General features: G+C 41.2%; 1 protein-coding gene across 2 annotated transcripts in view; it reads left to right on the plus strand.

The window, feature by feature from the left end:
* Nucleotides 1-27,969, plus strand: part of phf20l1 (PHD finger protein 20 like 1) — a 126,232-nt gene that overhangs the window by 54,586 nt on the left and 43,677 nt on the right. For both annotated transcript variants that reach the window (XM_041189804.1, XM_041189805.1), the window contains 3 exons: nt 8,867-9,064; nt 17,826-18,113; nt 27,630-27,845. In XM_041189804.1, coding sequence (XP_041045738.1) covers nt 8,867-9,064; nt 17,826-18,113; nt 27,630-27,845 — 702 coding nt within the window. The remainder of the gene's footprint in view (nt 1-8,866; nt 9,065-17,825; nt 18,114-27,629; nt 27,846-27,969) is intronic.

The following is a 27,969-nucleotide window of genomic DNA, read 5'->3' on the forward strand; positions in this document are numbered from 1 at the left end:
GGTGCTTACTTGAATTGAATGTACTCTTCTGATGTTGTTGAGCAATGTTATAGTCGTGCCATTTGATGTCGGTGCGTGAAGGCTATAAGTCGCATGATGTCTTTGACGTCAAGTCAATGTAAGCTATTGATCATATTAGTGGCAGAAGAGGAGGTTGTTTTGTCAAGGAACTTATTCATTCAATGTGTTGTACATCTTTTTTAAAGCAATTTTTAAAAAATCCATCACGAGGTAGTGTTACGATTCGCTGAAAGAAAACCGCTGGATATGTGCATCGGGACCAAGTGTGTGTACAGTAGTGCAGGGAACCTTGTTGCCAAGTACACTACCTCATGAAGAATTTTTATAAAACTTTAATTACTTATTCTGCTATACTTTTTTGTAAAAGAGGAAAATACTGTCTTGCTAAACAAAGGAAAAAAAAAATAAAAGTTATGACTATGTTGGATTGCAGAACCCTTGCTGTTTGTCTTTTTTTGTTAGTTTAAAAACTTGAGGTCTTCCTCACGATATCTATTTAATCAATTACAACACAAAAAAGTATATCACATATTCAAAGGTATCTATCTAACGCCTAAATTTCTAACAAAAAAAGTGGGATGCAATACTGGCAGTCACAAGGATGGCTTCAACATCAGGGTTCTTAGCCTCTAAAATGGCTGCTCCCCACTCTGACTTATTTTTGCCCCCCTGTCTTACAAGAGAAATGTTTTGTCATAGTGAGTGTAGTGACAAGGCAGTTGGGATTTTAAATTGATTAGTTAATTTAGTGTAGTTTTTGCAGGTGGGGGAGTGTTGGGATTATGGGAGTAGCAGCCATGTATAGGAGAAGGATATAGGAGTGACGAGTGACACCGACCACCCCCCAACACCTTGCTATTCCAAAGGACTAAAAGTATCATGGTTTTCGCATTCTAAAAGCATTTTGCTCTGACAAATCATATAGTTAAATTACATATAATGACATGGTGGAACTTGCTAAAAGTGCATTCCTGCTGTTAAAACTGCTTCCAGCAGCTGGTGCTATCAAAGCCCAGGTCTACTGTACCAACGTATTAAACTTACTTTCTGACACATCACACTGAAGATCGGCATTCTCAATGGCAACTTTGGAGTCAGTAATGGAACGTAATGATTCTATGATTAAACTCTACTGGAAAAGTTCGTAAGGAAGAGATATTGGATTTTTCAAAATTTTATAAGACCCCCTCCTTGTGGTTAATAGCGTCAATCAAACCACCTTTGAGTCTGAAGATATCCCTGTGCAAATTCCTTACCTCTGTTATTACTTTCCAGCACTGATTAAAGCTTACTTTTATAATTAACTAAATGAGTCTTTTTAAAGGACTGGTAAAGTTGGTCCAATTTATGGAAACCCTTTTCCCTTGCTGTGGTAGTGACATACACAAACAGAACACAAAATCATTCACTCTAAGTGGAGATGGGACATAAGCTCTGCATATTACATGGCCACCATTATGATACATAATAGCAGAAGCCTGACCAAAAGTCTTTAAAATCTCTAAGCCATAAAAAAGATTGAAGATTTGCTCAAGCCTTATATTCATTTTGAGATATCGATGCGCTTGCTTTCTTTTTAAAATTTATAGTCTGACAGTGGTGTGGGCGATGTTTCTGGTGTTAGATTTCTGATTCTGAAACAAGGTGATTTCCAAGTTTTATGATATTTAACCAGAAGCTTTAGTTGAACTATATGACAGGAACTGCAGCATCAACAGGGTTTTCTTAAGCTGTAAAGTTACAGAAAGATTCCCAACCTTTGAATTTAATGTATAGAGTGCTGAAGTTGGAATATTTCTGTTCACTTCATTATTTTTAAGATTCAAATGAATGTTATAACTTATTTGAATTGAACTCTAACCTTTAAAAAAAATCCTGGTAATTGGAAATGACTGTTTTCTTGCTTAACATGTCTTCAGTTAATTTTACAATGCATTAATATTTTTGTTAAAATTCAGAAAGCAAGGTGAAGGACCTAGACCCACCATACAAGACATCACTGTTGATGTCAGGGAAAATTAAATACAGGTCGTAGTGTTTAGAAGATTTCAAACTAGGATTTTACATGTTTTTAATTGAGAAGGAAAGGGTGAGTGAAGTCCTATGAAACGATGATCAGAGGAAGAACATTCAGTGGAGCAATGACCATAAAAGTGATTTAACGCAGAACAGAAAGATGGCAATTGGGAAAGGATGTTTGAAGGCGAGAGTATAGTGGGAAATTACCTATCAAAAATTTTTCTTTTTCATATCCTATTGATTAGGAGGAAGATGCCAGAAAAGCCCCTTGGTATAAGAGCAGTTTCCAAATCTCTAGAAAGTTGGGTTGTTTGAAGGATGTGGAAGAGGGGATTGGTGGGGAAATAAGTGTTTGACTTGGACAAGAAAACCTTCAAGACAGTTTTACAAGTTGAGAAGATGAGAGTTCCATTTGATGACACAGCAATTTCACCAAATAGAGGTGGCAGTAGAGACCCTGACCACCACTACCATGATTGTGCTATTGATGTAAAAGTCCCCAGGATACTCCAAAAAGGCTTAATGAAAAACAGGCGCAAAGCCATAAGAGGAAAAATTAGGAGGGGTGACCACAAGTTTAGGAAGGGAAATTGGATAGCCAACAATTTAGAATGGGATTGTCAAGCAGATGATGTATCCCATGGACAAAATGAGCTTGGAGAAGGCTTCAGATTTCAGAAATGTTTCAGGAATTGGGTAGGAGACACTGGTGAGGTTTTTAGCTTGGTGGGAAGGGGGAAACAGAGGTGGCAGCTAATCAGATACACAAATGCATAGTAGTTCCAGCATAGCACCCAGCGATTCACCCAACCAATCTGAGTTGCAGTTTATCCCCCTCAATGACAAATAGTTGTAACGATCTTTACCCTCCCCTTCGATCTCTGATATAGTCTCATAGTCTCTCTGTGATTTTAAAAAAAAACATAAGCTCCTTGAACTTTTTGAGATGTGAGAGAGGGAGATATTTTTGGCGGTAGAGAAAAGGAGCTTGGGAAAGGGATCCTTCCAGCCTGGTTGTAGAGTGGTTAATTTTCGCAGTGGAGAGCAAGGCCTGATAAAGCTCGAAGGGCTTGTGCAAAAACTAGCTGGTTAAACTGGTTGTGGGCTAAGCATGCTCAAATTTGTACCCAATATATTTCAGTGAAGATAAGGGCCCATGTCATGAAATTTAAAAAAGGTAACTATCTAACCTTAATGTACATGAAAAATTGCATACTCCTTCAGTTTTTCCCTCATGACTTGTAATGTCATCCGACTTCCTTGATATTTCTACTGCCTTGAATCCATTTTCTCAGAAATTTCCTGTAGTGACACCAAGAAAGAACTGCCCATTGAGTAGAGCTGTGCCAGTGGAATGTGAATCTTACTGGTTGCTGGCAAGACTATGTGTGGGTTTCATTAAAGGTCAACGCAGCTGAAATGGAGGTTTTTGTAATCTTTTAGGTGAGAAAAGGAATGTTGAAGGCATTGACGTTTTGAGAAGGAACAAACTTGTGTTTACATAGTACTTTTCAACCCTCAGGATATCCGACAGCGGTTCCAGCCAATGAGCAACATTTGCAATGTAGTCATATGTTGTTTTATTCTTCAAAAATAATTCATTGTTTGTGAAAAATGATTAGTTTGCCACATATGTATTTAAATATCTCTTCAACCTTAAAAAAAATTAAAGAAGGTGATTCACCTCTGCTATATCAACAGTAGCCCGCAGAGGTTCTTCCGATAGCTTAGTGGATGCATGCATTGCCTAGTGTAGCACTAAGCTGACCTGTTGAGTAAGCTGATCGCTGCCTAGGGAGCAGCAGGGTTTGTAGCACATGGTTGGGAAGAGGAGAACAGGTCAGCCTGCACCCTGCTTCTGATTCTCATCTCTGATTTCTGACATTTGCTAGAAAACATTTGTGGATGTTGAGTAAGGTCAGGGGCTAAAATGCCCCTTACAGTTAAATTGCTACCAACAATTGTGGCGACTGGACAGTTATGGTGAGGTTCCTATGGAATCACGATCCAGCTTCAGCCAGTCACTTCAAAAGTACAGAGGTTGGGGCCTGATTTGCTCTCAGCCCAAACCGATCCTGAACATGACTAGTTCATCTGAATGCTGGTGTTTTTATCAGCAAATTTATCAAGTGTACATTCGGTCACTTCATCCAAGTCGTTGATATAGTTGGTGCTTGATGCTATTGTACATGGTTTGTTCCAGTTACAAATTGAGGTAACTTTTTATGATGCCTCCCTTGTGCTGCACCAAATGCTGGGAACCCCAGTAATAGCAAGGGAGAACACTAGCAAAAGAACATCTTTTGGCCTTGTGTGAACAATTATGTTGAGATGAAAAGCCTGCTATTTGCATTGGGCTGATTCAGTTATCAGAAAGCTTCTGTGACAAACAGATGGATAAGATGTTGGTATCTATTTTCACTGTAGAAGACACAAATAAATCCCAAAAAGAACTAAATCAAGAGGTGAAAGGGAAGTAAGAACTTAAAACAATTAGAGTCACCAGGGGAAGGGCACTGAGAAAATTATTAGAACTATTATTAGAAAATTATTAGTGGTTATGTTTCAGATATACAGGGCATTGATGAGACCGCATTTGAAATAAGTGTACGTAATGGACTCCTTATTGAAGGAAGGATGTAAATGCGTTGGAAGCAATTTGAGAAGATATACTAGATAAACATCTGGAATGGGCAGGTTGTCTTAAGAGGAAGGGTTTGACAGGCTAGGGCTTGTATCCAAAACAAAAACAGAATTACCTGGAAAAACTCAGCAGGTCTGGCAGCATCAGCGGAGAAGAAGAGAGTTGACGTTTCGAGTCCTCATGACCCTTCAACAGAACTGTTTTTTAGGGCTTGTATCCGTTGGAGTTTAGAAGTGTAAGAGGCGACCTGATTGAAATGTGTAATATCCTGAGGGATCTTGACAGGGTGGATGTGGAAAGGATGTTCCCTCCTGTGGGAGAATCTAGAACTAGGGATCACGTTTTAAAAGTAATGGGGTTGCTCATTTAAGGCAGAGATGAGGAGAATTTTTTTCTTCGAGGGTCTTCAGTCTTCAGAACTCTTCCTCAAGAGGCAGTGGAAGTTGAGCCTTTGAAAATTTTTAAGGCAGAGCCTGATAGATTCTTGATAAACAAGGGGGTGAAAGATTATCAGGTGTAGGTGGGCATGTGGAGTTGAGGTTACAATCAATCAGCCATGATTTTATTGAATGGCGGAACAGGCTGGAGGGGCCAAGTGGCCTATTCCTCCTAATTTATATGTTTACTAAAGTCTAGCTGCTGACATAGATACATTCTTTGCAATTTTCAAAAATTGCCTAGATCCTGGAGTAGTCCCACCAGATTGGAAAATAGTGAATGTAGCTCCTTGATTCAAGAAAGGAGGGAGACAAAGCAGGAAACTACAGGCTAGTAAACCTAATATCTGTCAAAGGGAAAATTATTAAGGAGGTTATTGCAAGGCGCTTAGAAAATCTCAATGTAATCGGGCAGAGTTGATATGATTTTGTGTAAGGGAAATGGTGTTTGGCTAATTTTTTTTAAAGAGTTCTTTTGAGGAAATAACAGGCAACATGGATTTTTTTTTAAAATATTCATTCAAGGGATGTGGGCTTCACTGGCTGGGCCAGCATTTATTACCCTTCCCTAATTGCCCTTGAGGAAGTGATCCTAAGCTGCTGCCTTGAACCGCTGCAGTCCATGTGGCGTAGCTGCACCCACAGTGCTATTAGGAAGGGAGTTCCAGGATTTTGACCCAGATGTGGTCTACTTGGATTTCCAGAAAGCATTTGACAAGGTGCCACACCAAAGGTTGCACAAAATAAGAGCTCCTGATTTAAGGGATAACATATTAGCATGGATAGAGGATTGGTTAGCTACAGGAAACAAGATCAGTATAAATGGGTCATTTTTGGGTTGGCAAGATGTGACGAGTGCAGTGTCACAGGGATCAGTGCTAGGGCCTCAACTATTTACAATTTACATCAATGACTTGGATGAAGGGACCAAATGTATGGTTGCTAGTTTGCTGATAGGTAGGAGAGTAAGTTGTGAAGAGGACATGAGCCTGCAAAGGGATATAGATAGGTAAGTGAGTGGGCAAAAAATTAGCCGATGGAGTATAATGTGGGAAAATGTGAAGTTGTCCACTTTGGCAGGGAAAATAGATAAGTAGCATATTACTTAAATGGAGAGAGTTTGCAGAAATCTGTGGTACAGAAGGATCTGGGTGTCCTGATACATGAATCACGAAGAGTATGCAGGTACAGCAAGTGATTGGGAAGGCAAATGGAATGTTTATTGCATGGGAATAGAATATAAAAGGAGGGAAGTTTTGCTGCAGTTGTACAGAAAGTTGGGACACCACGTTTAGAGTACTGCGTACAGTTTTGGTCTCCTTATTTAAGAAAGGACAGAATTGCATTAGGAGCAGTCCAGAGAAGGTTCACTCAGCTGAGTTCTGGGTTGAAGGGTTAGACAAGTTGGATCTATATCCATTGCACTTTAGAGGAATCAGAGGTGATCTTATTGAAACATATAAGGTCCTGAGGGGACTTGACAGAGTGGTTGCTGAAAGGATGTTTCCCCTTGTGGGAGAGACTAGAACTATGGGACACGGTTTAAAAAGAAGGGGTCTCCCATTTAAGATGGAGATTATAAATGTTTTTCTGAGGGTTGCTAATCTGTGGAATTCTCTTCCCCAGAGAGTGGTGGAAGAAGCATCATTGAATATTTTTAAGACTGAGTTAGATAGATCCTTGAATGACAAGGGAGTCAAAGGGTCTAAGTAGAGGCCATAAACACATCAGCCATGATCTTATTATTTGTAGGCGGAATGGCCTATCCTGCTCCTAATTCTATGTTCATATGTAAGTGATAGAAATTTAAAATTATGGCAGAAAACGTGCAGCAGGATAAGTCAGCAGCTGAAAGAGGAAGATGGGTGATTATTTCAGGTGGGACCCTCCATTAAAACACTCCTGATAAACACCATCACCTGAGAGGTTAGAAACCGTTGCGGATGACTGTGTATTTTTAACATTGTTCTTGTTCCAGAGGATGGTTTATCAGTCTGCTGCTGAGGGTTTACACTGAAGAAATGAAATTTATACCACATTGCAGTACAAATCAGGCGATTGCAAATGGGAATCAAACAAGTCATTGTGCAAACTCTCTGGAATTGGGAAATTGTTTATCTAAACAATTTTTTGTTTTAAGTAAAGTCAGGGAATGGAAAGAATTTGCTCAGTTTATGAATACCCGTTTCTATATAAAACAAAATTACAGAAACCTATTTTTATTCTTAATTGCACAATATTCAGCCATGCACTGGATACTTTTGTTTGTTCATATTGTTGTTTATGTATGCATTTTGTGTTGCTGTTAGAGAGAATTCTCAGATTGCACAATAATGTTGTGGATTCTCTAGTGTGGCTGGCAAGCACGGGCTTATTTTTTAAAATTTGAGAAACATAAATGAAATGATCAGCAGGGAAAGCATTAAGCTGTGAATTGGTGACACCAAACTTGGTTTTTAAATGTCTAGAACTTACAGAAGGAAAAAAGACTGAATAAAGTAAGGAATGCCAATATGTTGTAGTCATAGATAAGGTCAAACTAGCAAATCAAGAAAAAGAATGTGCATTTATATTGTGTCTTTCGAATCCTCCAGGTGTCCTAAAGTGCTTCACAGCCAATGATGTACAGGTTGTGTAATAAAACTTGATTTCACACAGTAAAAATGTGCATAATTGGAGGAGTAAGGAGAGAGAAAAATGGTTATGACTGTAATATAAAGAGAGTAAGAAAGAGAGCTGGGCTATCTTGTTCCACATCAGGCTTTCTCAGGAATGTTGAGAGGTATTAGAAATGTCTCTCATATATGGAAGTAGTATTCCAATCCAAGATGAATTTGGCCTTCATAGAGCATTAGAGCTATTGAAGGCAACAATAATATTGGGCATGCAGGAGGAAATTGAGTTTCTTTCACTGTCATTACAGTACCCGTGGAAGATTGACCCAAATTCCATTAGATAGCTGGATGAATTGGGCTGATTCCCATTTTAGACATGCACTTTTCTGCTCAAACTCATATAGACAGCCTGATCGCTGTAGCCTCAGCTAGATTGGTTCTGATATGTTTTTTGGATGATGTTTATTATTATATGGAGAATATTCAAAGTGTTCTCAAGTTCTATGGCACCAACAAAATAATCGTGGCTTGGATCAATGTTGGGAGTTTAGTAATGAAAAGAAAAGACACATGCTGGAAACCTGGAATATTAAACAGAAAATGCTGGAAACATACAGCAGGATCAGTGTACAAATGTCAGCGATTCAAATGGAACTATTTGTTGTAACTGGCTGCCTGAACTGCTAAACTTTCTTTTGTTCTCAGATGCTGGCTGTGCATTTTCTTTTATTTTTTCTTTTTGTTCAATCTCAGGGGTTGCCTTTCACCAATCAGCTGTAGACTCTTGAGTTTAGATTCATGCTCCCATATTTCCAACCCTTGGGCTACTATGCTGTGTAGACTGAATGATGTGGTGTTGTACGTTGTGAGGTGGTGCCTCTATTTATATGGCTATCATAGCTTATCCTAATAATACTTTAATTTCTATAGTCGCTTATCATTTTGTTGAGCTCTTCCTGAATGTACTTTTGGAGTAGAGTTATTTTTTATTAGGTAGGCATACTTATTACATTGATAGTGACTGTGAGTTTTCAAACAATAGGCAATATCTACTTGGTACTGTATAACATAAATATTCCACTGGGAAACTTACAACATCATTCACTTGTGCTGTTTCTGTTTTGGTTCAGATTCTGACGGTTACCGGTTTCTGCCCAGAGAGTCCAATTCCTTTGAGTCCAGTGACTTGGTGCCTCTTGACCTCTCCCAGCATTCTAGGCACAAGACCTCAGCACCTGTTTCTTCTCTTCAACTCCCTGGAAAAGAACAAACAATGAAACCTCATTCTAAAATTAAAATGGATGTGAGCGTGGCTTCCTCCTCTTCAGGTTGGTCTTGGTTCCTGCTAGTAAATGAGTCATGTGTCTGGGCTTTGAGGAAGGTGAAGGGGGTAAGAGGGGTGTTGGTGGGTGGTGTGAAATTTGCAAGGGATTTTCCAAAAATTTAGTTGGCCCTGACCTAGGATCAAAAAAGTTCTGTTGATGATGCTTAAGTTTTAGATTGTGTAAGAATGCAAGAATTTTTGAAAGGGGGAGCAACACATGGCTGTCAGACCCAAATTATGCTGTCAATTGCTACCTTGCGCCCTGGCCAAGTGTGCACTGTTCGGGCTCATATATGAATAGTGATTACTGAGATATCGAGTCAATACAACAAATTTTGGGCATTAATATGTAGAGAAAAATTGAGTGGGGAGCATTGCACACCTTTAATGGAATCTGCATAAAAATAAACAGACTGCTCTTATTAAATCATAAAGCAATAATTAATAACCTAAAACGCCAGAGTGGTTTCAATTTTCTATCTGGCCCCGGGTTATACTGCAGTGCAAAATTTTACTGAGGTATCTCAGTTTTACCTGATACAGTGTTGATTATTTACATGGTGGCAAATTCCTTTTATTTTATTGTGCCGATATATATGTACAGAAAATAAATAAAACATTACTCTGCCTTCTACATTTACAGTACAGAAGATACATTAATGGTGATCAGGAATTAAAACCATAATGCAGGAAAGCTATTATTGCAAATCAGTTACTTTTATTTATCCTAACTGTCTACCACTTATCTCTACAAAACCCACTCATCCTTTTATAGATGTGTTAATTCTAGATATCACAGCCTGCTGATACCTCACCCAGTTAATCATCAATAGAGTTGGGTACTGACTCTGATCCTGTCCCCAACATGGCCATGCTCACAGACTAGGACTGATCAAGACCTGATTCCCATCTCCTCCAACTTGGGCAACTGAGTCCAGTTTTAACCCTTCTCCTGCCATCATAACCAACTATTGAACCTGGGTCCTTCCTAGCTGAAGTTCCTCAGCTACTCACTGGGGAAGTTCAGTGAATCATTGAGGGAAGTCCCCAGATTTAAGGGAAACTCTTGTGGTTTAGACACTGTTGGCGCTGTAAAATGTGTGCTTTCCCTCTTTTTCCTACTACAATGTCATGGCTTCAGGCTGGAAAGCATGAGTAAAAGATAGGCAGTATATGGGTATAAAATGCTGGATGTCATTATACAACTAGAAATTTAATTGTCTCTGGGGAGGAGCAAGGCAAATTTTCTTTTAAAGAAAATACTTTTTTAAAATGGTTTGAAATTTATTTTATTTTCGTAAACAAAGAAGATTGTTTTTTCACAATTTATCCCGATGATAAACTGTCTTTGTTAGGAACACAGGGGCAGGATAGGCCCTTCAGGCGCTCAAACATGTTCTACCATTCAATTAGATCATGACTGATTTGTACCTGAACTTCATTTACCCACCTTACCTCCATATCTCTTACCCTTACCTCGAAAAACTTTTAAGTTCTGAAAGCTCCAATTATCCCACAACCTGCAGCCTTTTTTTGGTGGGGTGGTGTGGGGTAGAGTTCCAAATTTGGAATACCCTTTGTGTTTTAAAAAATGTTTCCTGATTTTGCTACTGAATGAACTAGATCCAATTTTAGATTATTTTCCTTCATTCTTGATTGCCCCACCAGAGGCAATAGTTTCTCTGTTTCTATCCTATTGAATCTTTTAAATGTCTTCATCAGATCATCTGTCGCTCTTCTATACTCAAGGGAATTCAAATCAGACTTATGCAATCTGTTTTCATAATTTAACATTCTAAAACTCAGCTTTATTCTTGTTATTGCTTTACCTTTATGAAGAACATGATTTTAAATTTTCATGAGTACACAGGACCGTGCACCCACCCTGCTGCTGTGAATTCTTCCTTGCACTGATATATAGGGTTCAAGTGTTTTTTTTCTCACTCCCCAAATTGTGCCCCTGCAACTGTGCAGCATAAACAGTGTGGTTGTGTTAGCTCTTCATCATCCCAAAGCTGGGTTTACTTTCAGCACCATCATTCATTCCACCCATGGCCTTTTATTCCTCGGTCCGTTTTATAGTTTTAACATAGTCAAAGAAAAATTTCTGATAGCTGTGTAATCTAGTAGGCCACAGTATCCTTTGCACCTGGTGTCTATTGTTTGGATTGAACACTTCATGGGGAAGGGGTTGAATGTAATTCAATAGCACGCGATGTTTGATCCATCAGGAATACAGGATGTCACAGTGGCAACTACTCAGCATGGGCAGAGTCCAATTGATGTATGATCTTCTAAGTAACACATTTCCAGATTGTACATATGGAGGCACTAAATATAATTTAAAAAAAATTCTTATCAAGAATGGATCTATCTTCAGTTAAAATGCAAGTTTTCCCCACTACATAATTCTGTTTGCTAATAGTTTAAGGCAGAAATTTTTGGCTCCAGCAGGAAGGCTCTTGAATCCTGTTAAGAACACCTGTAAATGGGGAATCGCTTCAGTTCTTTGAATGAAGCACAATTAGGCTGGCAGACAATTCATGTAAAAGTCACAGAATTGGCTGATGTTGATGACTGGCTTTCCCAATAAACAGGCAAAAAAAAAACTTATTTTAGTGTAGAAAGCTCTTAAACATGAAGCTCATGTGGCCCATTGAATTTATCCAGTGAGTATCCTAGTTGCTCACTATTCCAGGCTTAATCTTGTTAGCTGTTAGGTTGTTGGTAATTTTAAGCTTTGGAAGCAAAAATCAGAGTACCAGTGGTCCTGTATCACATGTGGTCTTCCAGCTGGGCCTGTGAGCCAGTGATCATCACTGAAAGTGCCCGTTATGGAAACCTTGGGCTTGGCTGGGTGCCAGTTAGTTCAGTGCAGCTGAATCACCTACTTCAAACCTTATATGTGTATAATGGCTATTTGTTTGCATTCTCATTGGACGATCAGTGTGAAACCATGCCCCAAGAGGACTTTTTCCATCGCTCTTTCATTCTTGAACTTACATAGGAACAGGGGTAGACCATTCAACCTTGAGCCCGCTACACCATTCCAATAGATCATGACTGATCTTTACCCAATTCCTCTTACCTGTCTTTGTTCCACATAGCTGATCTGACAAAAATCTATCAATCTTAATCTTGGGAAGTTTCATTTGTCCTAGCATTCACAGAATTTTGGTGAGAGAATTCCAGATTTCCACTGTATTTTGTGGAAAATAATGTTTCCTGATTGTCACTAAGAGATATTTCTAGGTGTAGCTTAGGGTAACTCACATTTCAATGTTATGTTTCTTTCACTTGATAGGGCAGAAGTGCCTGATCTACCTACCGCTTTATGACAGTTACAGAGGACCACAGACATTTTCTTACTTGGATTGATTGGATAGTGGCATGAAAAAGAGCAATATTAAATTCTATGAAGAGGGAGCAGTGCAATGATATTAGATTGAGTGACCACTGGAGAAAAACGATGTGTTATGATCCCAGCTGAGATTACTCCCGGACAAGCCTGATCCCAGAGGAACCCAGCTTGATAGATCCTAACTTTTAATTATTTGTTTAGATACATGGAGAGTAGCCACTGAACTGAGTCACAGATGTCAGCTGATGAACTTTTAACAAAAGAATAAAACGTTTATTTAACAAAAAAAGATGAACTATGTTACAATACTCCTTCAACCATAACTAAACCTTTATAGATACATACAGATGTGTAAGGATAACACAAGTTACAAAAGCTATCTTATACTTTAATGTTCACAGTAAATACACAATCCATGTAAATCAGTAGGCACCCTCTGGTCAGACGCACCACACTCTGAAACCAAGTGACAGATGCCACCTCAACCAGATGCAGTGGATCTCTCCTCAACTCCCCCTAGACGCTTATCACACCGTGAGCTAACCAGTCTCACTGACCTACCTCTTTCACACGAGGGTTTCCAATCTCCACTCTCCAAGAACTCGCCTTGGAACCTTCTTCCCAAACTGACGCTTTCTCTCAGAAGCCTTCCGCAAGGGTTCACCTCCAGGGTTTTGAATTCTTTTTCTGATGTTCCTCTTCCCTGGATCACCACATGCATTCAAGCTGTCTTCCACTCCCACTCACCAACTCAGCCACTAATATTACTTGCTTCACATGCCCACAGCAAAGAGTTACAGACCTTCAGTTGTCTCTTTGGACCTTCTTGCCTCTTGCAAGCTGTTCTCACTTTAACTCTGCCTCCTTCAGCTTTTGTCTCCTTAAATGTGAAGCTTGGAGCCTTTCTCTCTGCCCCTCACTCTTAACTTCATTTAACAGGTCCTTTTCCAGGTTCCTGTGATTAGAACGTATGCTTGGGACTTTCCCCTGTTCCATTCCCCTGGATTTTGGGGGTCTTCCCTTTAGCTTGGGACTGGCTAACTGCCCCCTTTGCTCCTGTCCCTCCTGGCAGATACTTTCAAACCCAACTTTAGCTTGGGACTGGCTATCTGTCCCTCCTAGGTTGCTTCTGCCTGGCAGCTGTCTTCAAATCTGCTGAACTCCAACAGCTTCCAAAATTAATCTGCTGTTTCTCTTCTTCTGTGTGCGCCTGTGGGAAGGACCTGCCTCTCTGGACCCCTGATGCTAGGTAACAGCCCAATTCTTCTATTCTTGTTCATTTAACTTAGCTTAAGTTATAAAACTCTCACTAGAAACGCAGGCACCTTATTAAAGTGAAACTAAAACTCACACAACCATTTGACCTTTCTTAATACACAGATACAGAAATACAAATCAAACGTAAACTTTAAAGCTAAAACTCATTCCTAGCACTCAAAAAATACAAATAAGAACATAAGGAATAGGAACAGGAGTAGACCATTCAGCCCTTTGAACCTGCTCTGCCATTTAATAAGATCATGGCTAATCATTATCAAAACAGAAAATGCTGGAAAAACTCAGCAGGTCTAATGGCATCTGTGGAGAGAAAAAAAAGAGTTAATGTTTCAATTCCGTATGACTCTTCTTCAGAGCTAAAGAGAAGTAAAAATGTAATGAAATTTATACTGTTTAAGGGGGTTGGAGCAGGTGAGGTTGGATAGAAGGCCAGTGATAGGTGGAGGCAAAGGAGAGATTGCCAGAGATGTTATGGAAAAAAGGACAAAGGGGTGATAATGATAGTGGTACTGGCTAAAGGAGGTGTTGATGGTGGCATTAAGGTCAGAAAGCAGAATTTGATAATAGCAGGACAAGGGTGAGCTGATCATCTTGTGTTTTGATTTCCACATTCCCATCTAACCCCAATAACTTTTGATTCCCTTGCCTATCAAGAACCTATTTACCTCTACCTTAAAAATATTCAATTACCCACCTCCACCACCTTCTGAGGCAGAGAATTCCAAAGTCGTACAACCCTCTGAGAGAAAAAATTTCTTTTCATCTCTGTCCTAAAAGGGTGGCCCCTAATTTTAAAACAGTGCCCCCTAGTTCTGGACTCACCCACAAGTGGAAACATCCTCGATGTCCACCTTGTCAAGGACGTTCAGTATCTTGTATACTTCAATCAAATCACTCCTCACTCTTTTGAACTCCAGTGGAAACAGGCCCAGTCTATCCAACCTTTCCTCATAAGGCAACCCACTCATTCCAGGTATCAATCTAGCAAATATAACTTACTTGAACTATCTCTATTTCCTAACAATTGGCAAAGCCTTGATGCATTGATTGACCACTGTGCCATTTTTTGATTCTAGGTGATTATTAGTGAATATAGTATGATTTCTGCAATAGCCTAACTCTTCGTCTGTAGAGTGAAGTTAGATTTCAGTTGTGGAATGAGGGGACATGATTAACTGAATGCCTTTCTAATTCCATGTCTCACACGAGTGCTCAGTCACTAATGTGCAGGGTGAATCAGAGTTTATGGGATTAATTATATGAGGCGCCATGGACCCCTCGGATGTTCGGAGGGGCCTCAATTGACCCACCTAAGGTCCTCAATTGAGCCACTGATGTGCAGGTTGCCCTAAGCCACTCTGGCTGCTGGTATAATTGCAGTGGGGCAGGTGTGGGAGAGCAGGCTGCCTGCTGGATTTAACATGCTCCTCTGCCTTCAAACCCATTGGCAGGCAATCATTAAATCCAGCCCTATGTTTCAGGTTGATGACCTTTCATTGGAGATAAGGGAATGGAGTCCTTTCAATGTGTCCAGGACTCCTCTCTAACCTAGCAAGTTAAAAAGTCTAACAAGGGAAGATTCGCTGTTGGATCTAGTAATGGGAAATGAACCAAGCAGGTAAAAGAAATATAAGTAGGGGAGCATCTAGGCAATAGTGCCCATAATATAACATGCTTTAAGATGATGATAGAGGAGGATATTAGTATGACAATAACCAAAAAACTTACTGTTTGGAGAAAAGCTGATTTTGAGGGGCTTACAATAGAACTTGGGAAAATAAAATGGACAATAACATTGGCAAACAACAATGTAGAACAATAGAAAACATTTTCAAAAATGTTTTCAACAGACTGTAGGAAAAACATAAAGGCAAAATACTGTGGATGCTGGAAATCTGAAACCAAAAACAAAAAATGCTGGAAAAACTCAGCAGGTCTGACAGCATCTGTGGAGAGAAAGACAGAGTTAACGTTTTGAGTCCATGTGACTCTTCTTCAAAGAGAAGTCATATGGAATCAAAATGTTAACTCTGTCTTTCTCGCCACAGATGCTGTCAGACCTGCTGAGTTTTTCCAGCATTTTTTGTTTTTGTTGCAGGAAAAATATATTCCGCTAAAGGAAAGAACATACCAAACACTAGTGGGACTCCCTGGATGAAAAAAAACATAAGGCAAGTAAAATTAAAGAAAGGGGACATATTGAGTAAACTAAATAAACTCAAAAGAGGATAAATCCCATGGACCGGATAGATTCCATCCACAGATTTTAACGGAATTTAAAGAAGAGATAGCAGAGGTATTACTGCACATACTTAATAATTCGTTAGAAAAAGATGTAGTTCCTGAGGTTAGGCGGATAGGTAATATTCCTATATTTAAGAAGGGGGACAGAAACGTCCAGGGAATTATAGACCAGCCAGCTTAATATTGATGACAGGAAAACTATTGGAATCCCAACTAAATGAGAGAATAGAAGAACATGTAGAAATGATAAATATAACAATAAACTGTCACCATAGAGTTCGAAAGGGAAAACCTTGCTTGGTCATCCTTGCTGAAATTTTTAAAGAGGTAACAGAGAGAGCAGACAGTGGTCATGCAGTAGATGTAATTTATCTGGATTTTTAAAAGCCCTTCGATAAGGTGCTGCATAATAAACTAATGAGTAATGTCAGGGAATGTGGGGTCAAGGGACAAGTGGCAGAATGGATTTCTAGCTGGCTTCAACGTCAAAAGCAAAGATAGGAGTAAAGGGTAGTTGTTTGGAATGTTAGAAGATAAGAAGTGATGTTCTGCAAGGCCAGTACTGTGGTCACTGCTGTTCACAATTTACATTAACGATTTGGACTTTGGAATCAAAGCACAATTTCTAAATTTGTGGGTGACACCACATTGGGGTGAGGTGGGATAATCAATACTGAGTTGGACTGCAGCGACTTACAGCAGTACATTGATAAACTTACTGAATGGGCAAATAATTAGCAAATGAGGCTCAACAGAGGTAACTGTAAGGTAGTACATTTTGATAGGAAGCATAGGAAGGTCACTTAATATTTGAAACGTTTAAGTCTAGGTGGAGTGGAAAAACAAAGGGAACTCAGAGCACAAATACATCTATCACTAAAGTTACTCCACAGGTTAGCAAGACCATAAAGAAAGCAAACCAAGCACTAGGCTTTATTTCTAATTGAATAGACCGAAAAGTAGGGAAGCTATGCTGAACCTGTATCAAACCTTGGTTAGACCACACTTAACAGTACTGAGTGCCATATTTTAAAAAATACAGGATATGGAGGCACTGGAGAAGGTGCAGAAGGCTGTATATTTTTTATTTTGCAAAAAGAAGGCTTTACCCAATAGAAGTCTTTAGAATTTATGAAAGATTTTGTTTTAGTGGGTACAGAATATTTCCTCTTGTGGGGAAGAACATAACTAGTGTCTATCAATATAAAATAGTCACCAAGAGGTCCAATAGGGAATTCAGGAGAAACTTTTTTACCCAAAAAACGGTTAGAATGTGGAATTGGCTACCACTGGTTGTTGTGAATAGCATAGATGCATTTAACGAGAAGGTAGACAAGTGAATGAGTGTGAAGGGAATAGAATAGTACAATAATACAATAGTAGGTATAGATGAGGAAAGATGTTAGGAGGCTCAAGAAGAGCATAAACAGCATGGACTGGCCGGGCAGAATGGCCTGTTTCTAGGCTGGATATCCTATGTAAACCAAACTGGAAGAAGTTAGTGCTAGAAATTGTATTGGCTAATCTTTGCCTTTGTGCTTAGGGACCTAATATAATATAGGATGGGTAACAGGATAGAGAAAACAAACCTAAAGTAATGCAAATCTTCGATATGTTTTGGACGCAGTATAAGATGGGGAGATTGTGTCTTGAGATGGGCAATTTTAGGAGGGAGGGTTTTCATCAATTGGAATGAGTTGATCAGGAAGGACTGACTCATTTTTAATAAAAAAAAGTAGAATGATGTAAAAAGAAACATTATTTTGCATCTTCGAAATCAAATGAACCTAAGAACCTTCTTCATCTGAATTTGAGATTTTGAAATATTCTTTATTTCCCTCATTTTAATGTGGTGTTTCCTTTCTTTCTGCCCTTGTCTCAGTAACTAATGCCAAAAAAACAGAGGATCCATTAGCTCCCAAAGAACTGGTCATTGAGCTTGACCACAACAAGTTCAAGTGCAAGTTTCCCAGGTGCTTCAAGGCTTTCCGTAAAGCTAAGCTGCTAGATTACCACGTAAAGTATTACCACAATACAGAGAAAGGATCTGACACAGAGACTAGCTCATTAGAGAGTGGGATGCGGACTCGTGCCACCTCAGCCAACATGCCAGCATCAACTGTGGATAGCCTGGGGCTGAAGAGACGGAAACCTCTGTCGAGTTCCTCTTGTAAGTATAGAAGGTGTAATTGGATCAGTAAAGATATTCTGAAGGAGAATTACATGCAAGGGCAAAAACGTGTGGAAGAATTTATTTTGAACATTTCAAACATTTGAACCAGCTGCTCATGCAGGAGCACATGCATGCCCTTTTTATTGCAAGACCACCCTTGTCACTAGATACAGTTGGCTGTTTTCAGATTGGATGGGAGCCTAATGAGATACTGGTGTTCCTCAGTCCTCATAGTCAGAGGATGTTATTTTATGAGGACATAAGTGTTAAACCATATAATGCAAAAATATTCTGCTAATGTGTTCCTTCAAGGCTACAAGGTATAACTATGTTTTCTCAAAATACAGATGCTTGGGTTAGTTAGAGGTCAGATTGACTTTCTTTTTCACTTTTTTAATTATAAATCCTGAAGTGATTTAGGGACTACATGCACTATATAAATGTGGTATACTCTGTTGCTGAGTATGCTCCTCTGTAGACTGTAAATGATTGGTTTCCTTTCTCTTTTTCCATAGATTTTTAAAAGTGTAACGCAGTCTTTGAGTTTAGAAAAGTATGATGTCCAAATGTGACACCTGAAGTGTGATAGTCAAAATGTATGCCATACAGAAATGTTATGATCTTTTGTGTTGAGCGTTTGCGTCATTCACCTGATATCACAGGCCAGACGTCACACTTTGTTACAGCACTTGTATGCTCTAACTGCTAACAATTTAGAAAAAGAGAAGGAAAACCAGTTGTTAATCAGGAACCTTAAAATTATAAGCAGTTATACTTGCTCATTGATTGATGCCAGCAGTTTATTGGTAATTAGAATTATTTGAACTTGCTTATTTAAAGGAAGAGCAAAGACGACAACCATGCTCCTAGGAGAGCATTGTATTATTGATGGTGCTGTCTTTTGATAAGACATTGATGTAAGAAATTTCTTGCCTGTTTTACATGTGTAATACCTGTGCCTAACTGCCCAGTATGATGGTGGCACGTGTGCACACAATCATCCCATACCAGAATCTGCCACCCATCATACTGCTTTTCTGTAGATGTCCAAAGATCAAACTGGAAGTATTCAAAGCGCTCATTAAATTATTTAATTATAGATCCTACATTTATTGTCGGACCCTTTGCTGCATTGAGCTAACCAAATGCTTGATTGGCTGCATGATAAACTTACTCAGCAACTTATAGCACTAACAGTCCTTGAGGCGCACCATTTAAAGGCCCACTACATATAGTTAGTTGCTGGTTTGTCCTTTTAGCCTGCTAGTTAACTTCTGGATGTGTATCGATCTATTTTCAACCATCTGTAACTAAATTTCTGTTCCTGAGGAGAGGTTATTTTTTGCTGGTATTGCACAGCTTTTAACTGCTTCCAATTTCAATTTCACTAGAGTCATGGGTGGTCCATTAGAGCTGCACTTGGGGCTGAAGGAAGATAGGGTAGCCAAGTTGAAAGAAAGACAAATGGTAGTATTTCCTAAATGGCTATTAAATAGGAATTATGGAGGAGCAAAGAGATTTGAGTGTCCAGGTGCACAAATTACAGAAATGTTTTAAAAAGCAGTCAAAAGGCTAATGGAATGTTGGCATTTATTTCAAGAGGATTGGGATACAAAGTGGAGGGAGTTATGCTTCAGTTGTGCAGCTACTTGGTCAACCCTCAACTGAAGCCCTGCATTCAGGTATGGGCACTGCACCTCAGGAAAGATATATTGGCCTTGAAGGAGGTGCAGCACAGGTTCACCAGAATGATATAGGTACATAGGAACCTGGGCCATTCATCCCCTTGAGTCTGTTCCACCATTCATTTGATCTGTATCTTAATTGCACCTTGGCTCTATATTCTTTTATATCCTAATGTAGTAAATATTAATCAATCCAGATTTTAAATTATTTTTAAGCTAGCATTTACTGCTTTTGGTGGGAATAGAAAAGGTTAGTTAAGAAGAGTTCCTCAAGCCTGTTCTGAAATTGAAATTGGAAGCAGTTAAAAGCTGTGCAATTCCAGCAAAAAATACCTCTCCCCAGGAGTAGGAATTTAGTTACAGATGGCTGAAAATAGATCAATACACATCCAGAAGTTAACTAGCAGGCTAAAAGGACAAACCAGTAACTCACTATATATAGTGGGCCTTTAAATAGCGTGCCTCAAGCACAGTTAATGCTACAAGTTGCTGAGTGAGTTTATAATTTGGTTAGCTCAATACAGCAATACAGGAATAAGCAGGAGACAAAGGAGGTAAAGCACGTTGTGCAGGTGGTCATACCCGTAGCGGCTCTTTCGGAGCTATTACCTGAGGTTCTTTGAGGATCAATGTTTCAGGTGCCTTCTTTTCACAAAGGACGCTATCACACAGCTTTGATACCTGCTGCGGCCACAACTGGGGCCTTGAAATGTGGCATGTCAACACTGCCTGTGGCTATCAAAATCACTGTGTCTCTAAATATTTATGCAACTGGCACCTTCCAGGTAGCAGGTGACATCAGCGACATCTTTCCAGTTTGCAACCCATTGTTTTATCAAGGATGTCATCAATGCTGTCTATGCCAAGAGGAGCACCTCCATCGCTTTCATCATGGACAGAGCCAGGCAAGATGAGAGAGCACCACTTATCCTGCATTGTGGGCTTGCACAGGGTCCAGGCTGCCATACCGTCTTTGCCCTTTGTGCTCTTCATCTGTCTGGCATCTTCCTGAATCCTGAATAAGAAGGGATTCCATTCCCTCTTTTATACTCACAGGCAGCACATCATGTCTGATTGTGTTAGCTACTGTGGGAAGCTGTCAAGAAGGATTCCATCATGGTGGGACCACTGTTGTGCTCATAGAGCTGACCGTTCAGTCCATATTTGATAGAATGATCTCCATGATATTTGTGAAGCCCCGACACAAGTTGGAACAAAATTCATCCATAAACCATTGCGTGCAAACATGCTAGGTGCCCAGTGCACCCAACATTTTGTGACGTGAGCCCATTAGCCACCATCGGTAGCCTGAAATCAACATTTAAGTACTCTGCAGATGATCTACCACATGAAGTCTCCTTCCCTCATCTCATATGTTGCTGCTGTCCATGACTGTGGCTCTCCCTATGCTCATGATGGCCAGCACTTTTTGTTCTATGGTGACAGTATGTGCAGGCAGTTGTGACCTCCATTCCGGCACAATTAATGAAAGAAAGAAGGGGGTATATTAGTGACATCCTTATGAGAATGTGCTTTCATGGTTTGGTATGTGGCATGTAAGATGGAGGTCTGGCACATGGAGTATAATGTGGGCAAATGGGAAATTGTCCATTTAGGCAGGAAGAATAAAAGAGAAGCATATTATCTAAATGGTGAGAGGTTGCAGAGCTCTGAGATTCGGAGGGATCTGGGTATCCTAATGCATGAATCACAAAAGACTAGTATGCAGGTACAGCAGGTAATTAGGAAAACTAATAGAAAGTTATAACTTATTGTGAGGGGAATTGATTACAACCGTAGGGAGATTATACTTCAGTTATACAGGGCACTGGTGAGACCACATCTGGAGTACTGTGTACTGTATTGGTCTCCTTATTTAAGGAAGGATATAAATGCATTAGAAGAAACTCAGAGAAGGTTTAACTAGATTAATACCTGGAATGGGCAGGTTGTTTTATGAGGAAAGGTTGGGCAAGTTTGGCTTGTATCCACTGGAATTTAGAAGAGTAAGAGGCAATTTGATTGAAATCTTTAAAATCCTGAGGGGTCTTGACAGCGTGGAAGTGCAGAGGGTATTTCCTCTTGTGCAAGAATGTAGAACTGGGGGTCACTGTTTAAAAATAAGGGGTCGCTCATTTAAGACAGAGATGAGGAAAATTTGTTTCTCTCAGAGGGTCGTGAGTCTTTGGAAATCGCTTCCTCAAAAGGCAGTGGAAGCAGAGTCTTATTGGAGATAAGTGAGGTATGTGAGTGGAGGCCACAATCAGATCAGCCACGATCTTACTGAATGATGGAGCAGGCTCAAGGGGCCGAGTGGCCCACTCCGAGGTGAGGGGAAGTTCCAATGGTGTGAATGTGTCAGTAGAAGGAGGAGGAGGTGGAATACAGTGTGGTGAAGTGACTGTCAGGGCATGAAGGGAAACCAGGGAGGGATGTATTGTGAGCAGTGAGGCTGGAGGTGTGAGCAGAGTAAGAGTGGAATCTTACTGCGTTTGAAAATATTCTTCCTTCGGGGACAAATGTGGGCACTGATCCTGATAGTTTGTGAGTCAGGCCCATCTATACGATCTCCCAGAGGCAGCCGATAAAGAGACCATCTGAGAGAGCTCCATTCAATTAAAGATGGCGGTGGGCTCCTGAAGCTACAGAACCAATCAGATGGTCTGCAGCTTTGGAAGGCCAGCAGCCCTTCCCAGCAGAGGTGGTTGCTAATCAGGAACAGAGAGCCTCAAACAGAGATAAAAAACAGAAAACTGCGGACGCTGGAAATCCAAAACAAAAACAGAATTACCTGGAAAAACTCAGCAGGTCTGGCAGCATCGGCGGAGAAGAAAAGAGTTGACGTTTCGAGTCCTCATGACCCTTCAACAGAACTGAGTGAATATTAGGAGAGGGGTGAAATATAAGCTGGTTTAAGGTGGGTGTGGGGGAGGGGGGTTGGTGTGGTTGTAGGGACAAGCAAGCAGTGATAGGAGCAGATAATCAAAAGATGTCACAGACAAAGGAACAAAGGTGTTGAAGGTGGTGATATTATCTAAACGAATGTGCTAATTATGAATGGATGGTAGGGCACTCAAGGTACAGCTCTGGTGGGGGTGGGGTGGAAAGACTAGCAGGGCATACAAGATTTAAAAATAATGGAAATAGGTGGGAAAAGAAAAATCTATATAAATTATTGGAAAAAACAAAAGGAAGGGGGAAGAAACGGAAAGGGGGTGGGGATGGAGGAGGGAGTTCAAGATCTAAAGTTGTTGAATTCAATATTCAGTCCAGAAGGCTGTAAAGTGCCTAGTCGGAAGATGAGGTGCTGTTCCTCCAGTTTGCGTTGGGCTTCACTGGAACAATGCAGCAAGCCAAGGACAGACATGTGGGCAAGAGAGCAAGGTGGAGTGTTAAGGTGGCAAGCGACAGGGAGGTTTGGGTCTTTCTTGCGGACAGATCACAGGTGTTCTGCAAAGCGGTCACCCAGTTTACGTTTAGTCTCTCCAATGTAGAGGAGACTGCATTGGGAGCAACGAATACAGTAGACTAAGTTGGGGGAAATACAAGTGAAATGCTGCTTCACTTGAAAGAAGTGTTTGGGCCCTTGGACGGTGAGGAGAGAGGAAGTGAAGGGACAGGTGTTACATCTTTTGCGTGGGCATGGGGAGTTGCCATAGGAGGGGGTTGAGGAGTAGGGGGTGATGGAGGAGTGGACCAGGGTGTCCCGGAGGGAACGATCCCTACGGAATGCAGCCGGAGGGGGGTGGGGGGGGTGAAGGGAAGATGTGTTTGGTGGTGGCATCATGCTGGAGTTGGCGGAAATGGCGGAGGATGATCCTTCCTCCAAATAAAAGGTGTGGCTATGGGTACCCGCATGGGCCCCAGCTATGCCTGTCTCTTTATGGGGTATGTGGAACATTCCTTGTTCCAGTCCTACTCCGGCCCCCTCCCACAACTCTTTCTCCGGTGCATCGATGATTACTTCGTTGCTGCTTCATGCTCTCGTCGGGACTTGGAAAAATTTATTAATTTTGCTTCCAATCTCCACCCCTCCATCATTTTCACATGGTCCATCTCTGACACTTCCCTTCCCTTCCTTGACCTCTCTGTCTCAATTTCTGGTGATAGACTGTCCACCAATATCCATTACAAGCCTACCGACTCCCACAGCTACCTCGACTACAGCTCCTCATACCCCGCTTCCTGTAAGGACTCCATCCCATTCTCTGAGTTCCTTCGCCTCCGTCGCATCTGTTCTGATGATGCTACCTTCAAAAACAGTTCCTCTGACATGTCCTCCTTCTTCCTTAACCGAGGTTTTCCACCCGCGGTCGTTGAGAGGGCCTTCAACCGTGTCCGGCCCATCCCCCGCGCATCCGCCCTCACGCCTTCTCCTCCCTCCCAGAAACATGATAGGGTCCCCCTTGTCCTCACTTATCACCCCACCAGCCTCCGCATTCAAAGGATCATCCTCCGCCATTTCCGCCAACTCCAGCATGATGCCACCACCAAACACATCTTCCCTTCACCCCCACGGTGGCATTCCGTAGGGATCGTTCCCTCTGGGACACCCTGGTCCACTCCTCCATCACCCCCTACTCCTCAACCCCTACCTATGCCACCTCCCCATGCCCACGCAAAAGATGCAACACCTGCCCCTTCACTTCCTCTCTCCTCACCGTCCAAGGGCCCAAACACTCCTTTCAAGTGAAGCAGCATTTCACTTGCATTTCCCCCAGTTTAGTCTACTGTATTCGTTGCTCCCAATGCAGTCTTCTCTACATTGGAGAAACCAAGCATAAACTGGGCGACCACTTTGCAGAACACCTGCGGACTATCCGCAAGAATGACCCAAACCTCCCTGTCGCTTGCCATTTTAACACTCCACCCTGCTCTCTTGCCCACATGTCTGTCCTTGGCTTGCTGCATTGTTCCAGTGAAGCCCAACGCAAACTGGAGGAACAGCACCTCATCTTCCGACTAGGCACTTTACAGCCTTCCGGACTGAATATTGAATTCAACAACTTTAGATCTTGAACTCCCTCCTCCATCCCCACCCCCTTTCCGTTTCTTCCCCCTTCCTTTTGTTTTTTCCAATAATTTGTATAGATTTTTCTTTTCCCACCTATTTCCATTATTTTTAAATCTTGTATGCCCTGCTAGTCTTTCCACCCCACCCCCACTAGAGCTGTACCTTGAGTGCCCTACCATCCATTCTTAATTAGGACATTCGTTTAGATAATATCACCATCTTCAACACCTCTTTGTTCCTTTGTCTGTGACATCTTTTGATTATCTGCTCCTATCACTGCTTGCTTGTCCCTACAACTATGCCACCCCCCCCCCCCCCACTTCTCTACCCCCCCCATAACCCCCACCTTAAACCAGCTTATATTTCACCCCTCTCCTAATATTCACTCAGTTCTGTTGAAGGGTCATGAGGACTCGAAACACCAATCCTTTTCTTCTCCGCCGATGCTGCCAGACCTGCTGATTTTTTCCAGGTAATTCTGTTTTTGTTTTAGCCTCAAATAGAGGTACTTTTAGAGTCATTTATCAGATTTAAAAATGATGTGGGCTGAAGCCAGTGGACCCCTTAGTAAGGGGAAACCCTACAGGTGTGGCCTTTCCTGCCTGCAGCCTTGTCAGTAGGGCATGGAGCCTCCAGCTCCAGTGGCCACTCAGCCAGTTGCCAAGAGCCAGCCTTCAAAGGCCATGGAATCATATGGTTACTGCACAGAAGGAGGCTACTCAGCCCATTGAGTCCATGCTGGCTCTCTATAGAGCAAACCAGTTAGTCCCAATCCACCCGCTCTATCCCTGTAGCCCTGTAACTTCTATTTCCTTCAAGTCCTCATGCAATTTTCATTTGAAATCATTCATTGTCTCCGCTTCCACCACCCTCATAGGCAGCAAGTTCTATTAACACTTGCCCATAAAAACTTCTTCCTCACGTTTTCCCTGCATCTCTTGCCTAAAATCTTAAATCCGTGTCTCCAAGCCCTTGTACCATCAGCTAATTTGAACAGCGTTTCTTTGTCCCCCTCATCTAAACCTGTCATAATCTCATACACCTCAATGAGATCTCCTCTCAACATTCTTTGCTTCAAGGAGAATAACCCCAACCTTTCCACCCTAACCTCGTAGCTGCTATCCCTCATCCCTGAAACCATTCTGGTAAATCTCCTCTGCACATTTAAACTTAATACTCACCAGAATACCGCAGCTAGTGCTGTAAAAAGAGGATTGCAGCCTCTGTGCAGATTCCCTCTGCTGCTCCCTCCGAGGTTTCCTGCACTGACTGAGTTCTGTAGGATCCTCCATTGGAAAATTGCCCTGAAAAATTGGAGGAAGATACGTGTGTATTATTTTTCTCTCTGATCAGAGTTGAAAATAGGGGTTCCGACCCTGATCAGAAGATCTGGTCCCCTGTTATTGCGATAGTCTCTTGCAGACAAGCCACACTCAGTGTAATGCTGAGGAATGCAAATTAAAGATTCCAGGTTGACCCTGTCTTTTCTATTTGATCTGAGCTATACGAACCACTTGATCATCACAAATGGCCTCCTCACCCCTAAACGTTTAAGGGGGAAGGTGTGGAGAAATAATTAGGACTTCTGGCTTCCCCCCCAATCACCCAATGCTATCAAATAACTGTTGCTAGGAAACTCTGCAGGTGTAGATATTGGGTGAGGCATGTATCAATGTTCAATAGTATGCTAGCACTCACTGCTCAGACACACACATGTAGGATTGTATGCCTAAGTGAGAAGGAGGGAGAAACTTGAAAGGTGTAAGTAATGTGTCATTGCAGCATTGAAGCTTAAATGGAAGAAGTGGCATTGAAAATTATAAAGCTGTGTTGTGAAGTGCCTTGAGACTATCTTCTGCTTTAAAGGCTCTGTATAAATGCAGTTTGTTGTGATTGTTTCCCCGCTGCCATGAAAGCTCTCAAGTCGAGCTTGCCTCCCTGTGCGGCCACACTATTTTTGGATACATCTTCAAGTGGCCAAATGTCCAAGAATGGGAAATGCAAAATTCTCATGCTGTAACATGGATTTCTGAGGTTAGATACCTCGTTGGACACCCTCCATTAGCGGAGCTGATCTGGGACACCCATAATTGAAGACATCTGAGGTGGTCAGGTTAGAATGAAAGCCCACTTGAAGGTCCTTCATTCTGCCAGGGATATTGACATTTCAAAAAAGTGACAAATAAATACAAAGTGAGTTGATATTGTTCTTGCATTTTAAAAGCAGAGTACAGATCACCTTGCATCTCTGGGATAAGGGCTCAAATCCAGCCTAGGCTGGTATCAAATTCCCTTCTAATGCTTGACCATCTTTGCAGAAATCAGTTTAGATAATCTCAATAGAACTACAACACTTAACTACCTTTAACTTGGTACTAAATGTTGATGCCATCCATATAGGAGTAAGGATGGTTGGTGTTGAAAAAAATGGGAGGGAAACATTCTGGCTGCTATTCTGAGTTTGTGGATGGATAAGAAAGGGGGAGCTTTACTGTACCTGACATGGGAATGCTTAATGCTGAAGTGAAATTGTCCTATTTCCTAGTGCTAGTAAAGGATGAATAGATAATCTGTCCCCAGATCTGTTAATGCTTATCTCCAGCAAGTATTTAAGAATGGCCTGGGGTGACCCTTCCTCCTCCTTGGGGAAGGGGTGTTTGCCTTCCAATCAACACACTAGCATAGAAGTACTGCTAGAATTAGTAAGCCACACATTCTTTTTTAACTTAAGTGCTTATTATTGTTTTGTCTCATATTCTCAGCTGCAAAAGACAGTGCTTTGTATTTTACAATTACACTATTCTAATCCTCTAGCACCATCCTCCAGTCTCCCCACCTTGCAGCTGGAGATGCCCCTCGATATAAGCCACAAACCCTCCAAAGTCTGCAAGAAGAAGCGACCATCTACGTCATTCAGTACTGAAGGAACCAACATTCATCCCACCCACCCTGTGAAGGAGAAGAGCATGGAAACTGTGCATGAGAAGATACTTAGGAAATGTGTCGACAGAGACAGAAATGCAGAAGTTGGTAAAAACCATTTCTGTTATTCCATAGAAGCAGGAACAGACTTACGGTGATTAACCTTGTTGAAAACAATTCTGCTTGAAATTGATACAACTGCCCCATCATCCCTAAATTCGTTAGTAACTGG

This window comes from Carcharodon carcharias, chromosome 6 (assembly GCF_017639515.1).
Source record: "Carcharodon carcharias isolate sCarCar2 chromosome 6, sCarCar2.pri, whole genome shotgun sequence".
NCBI lineage: Eukaryota > Metazoa > Chordata > Chondrichthyes > Lamniformes > Lamnidae > Carcharodon > Carcharodon carcharias.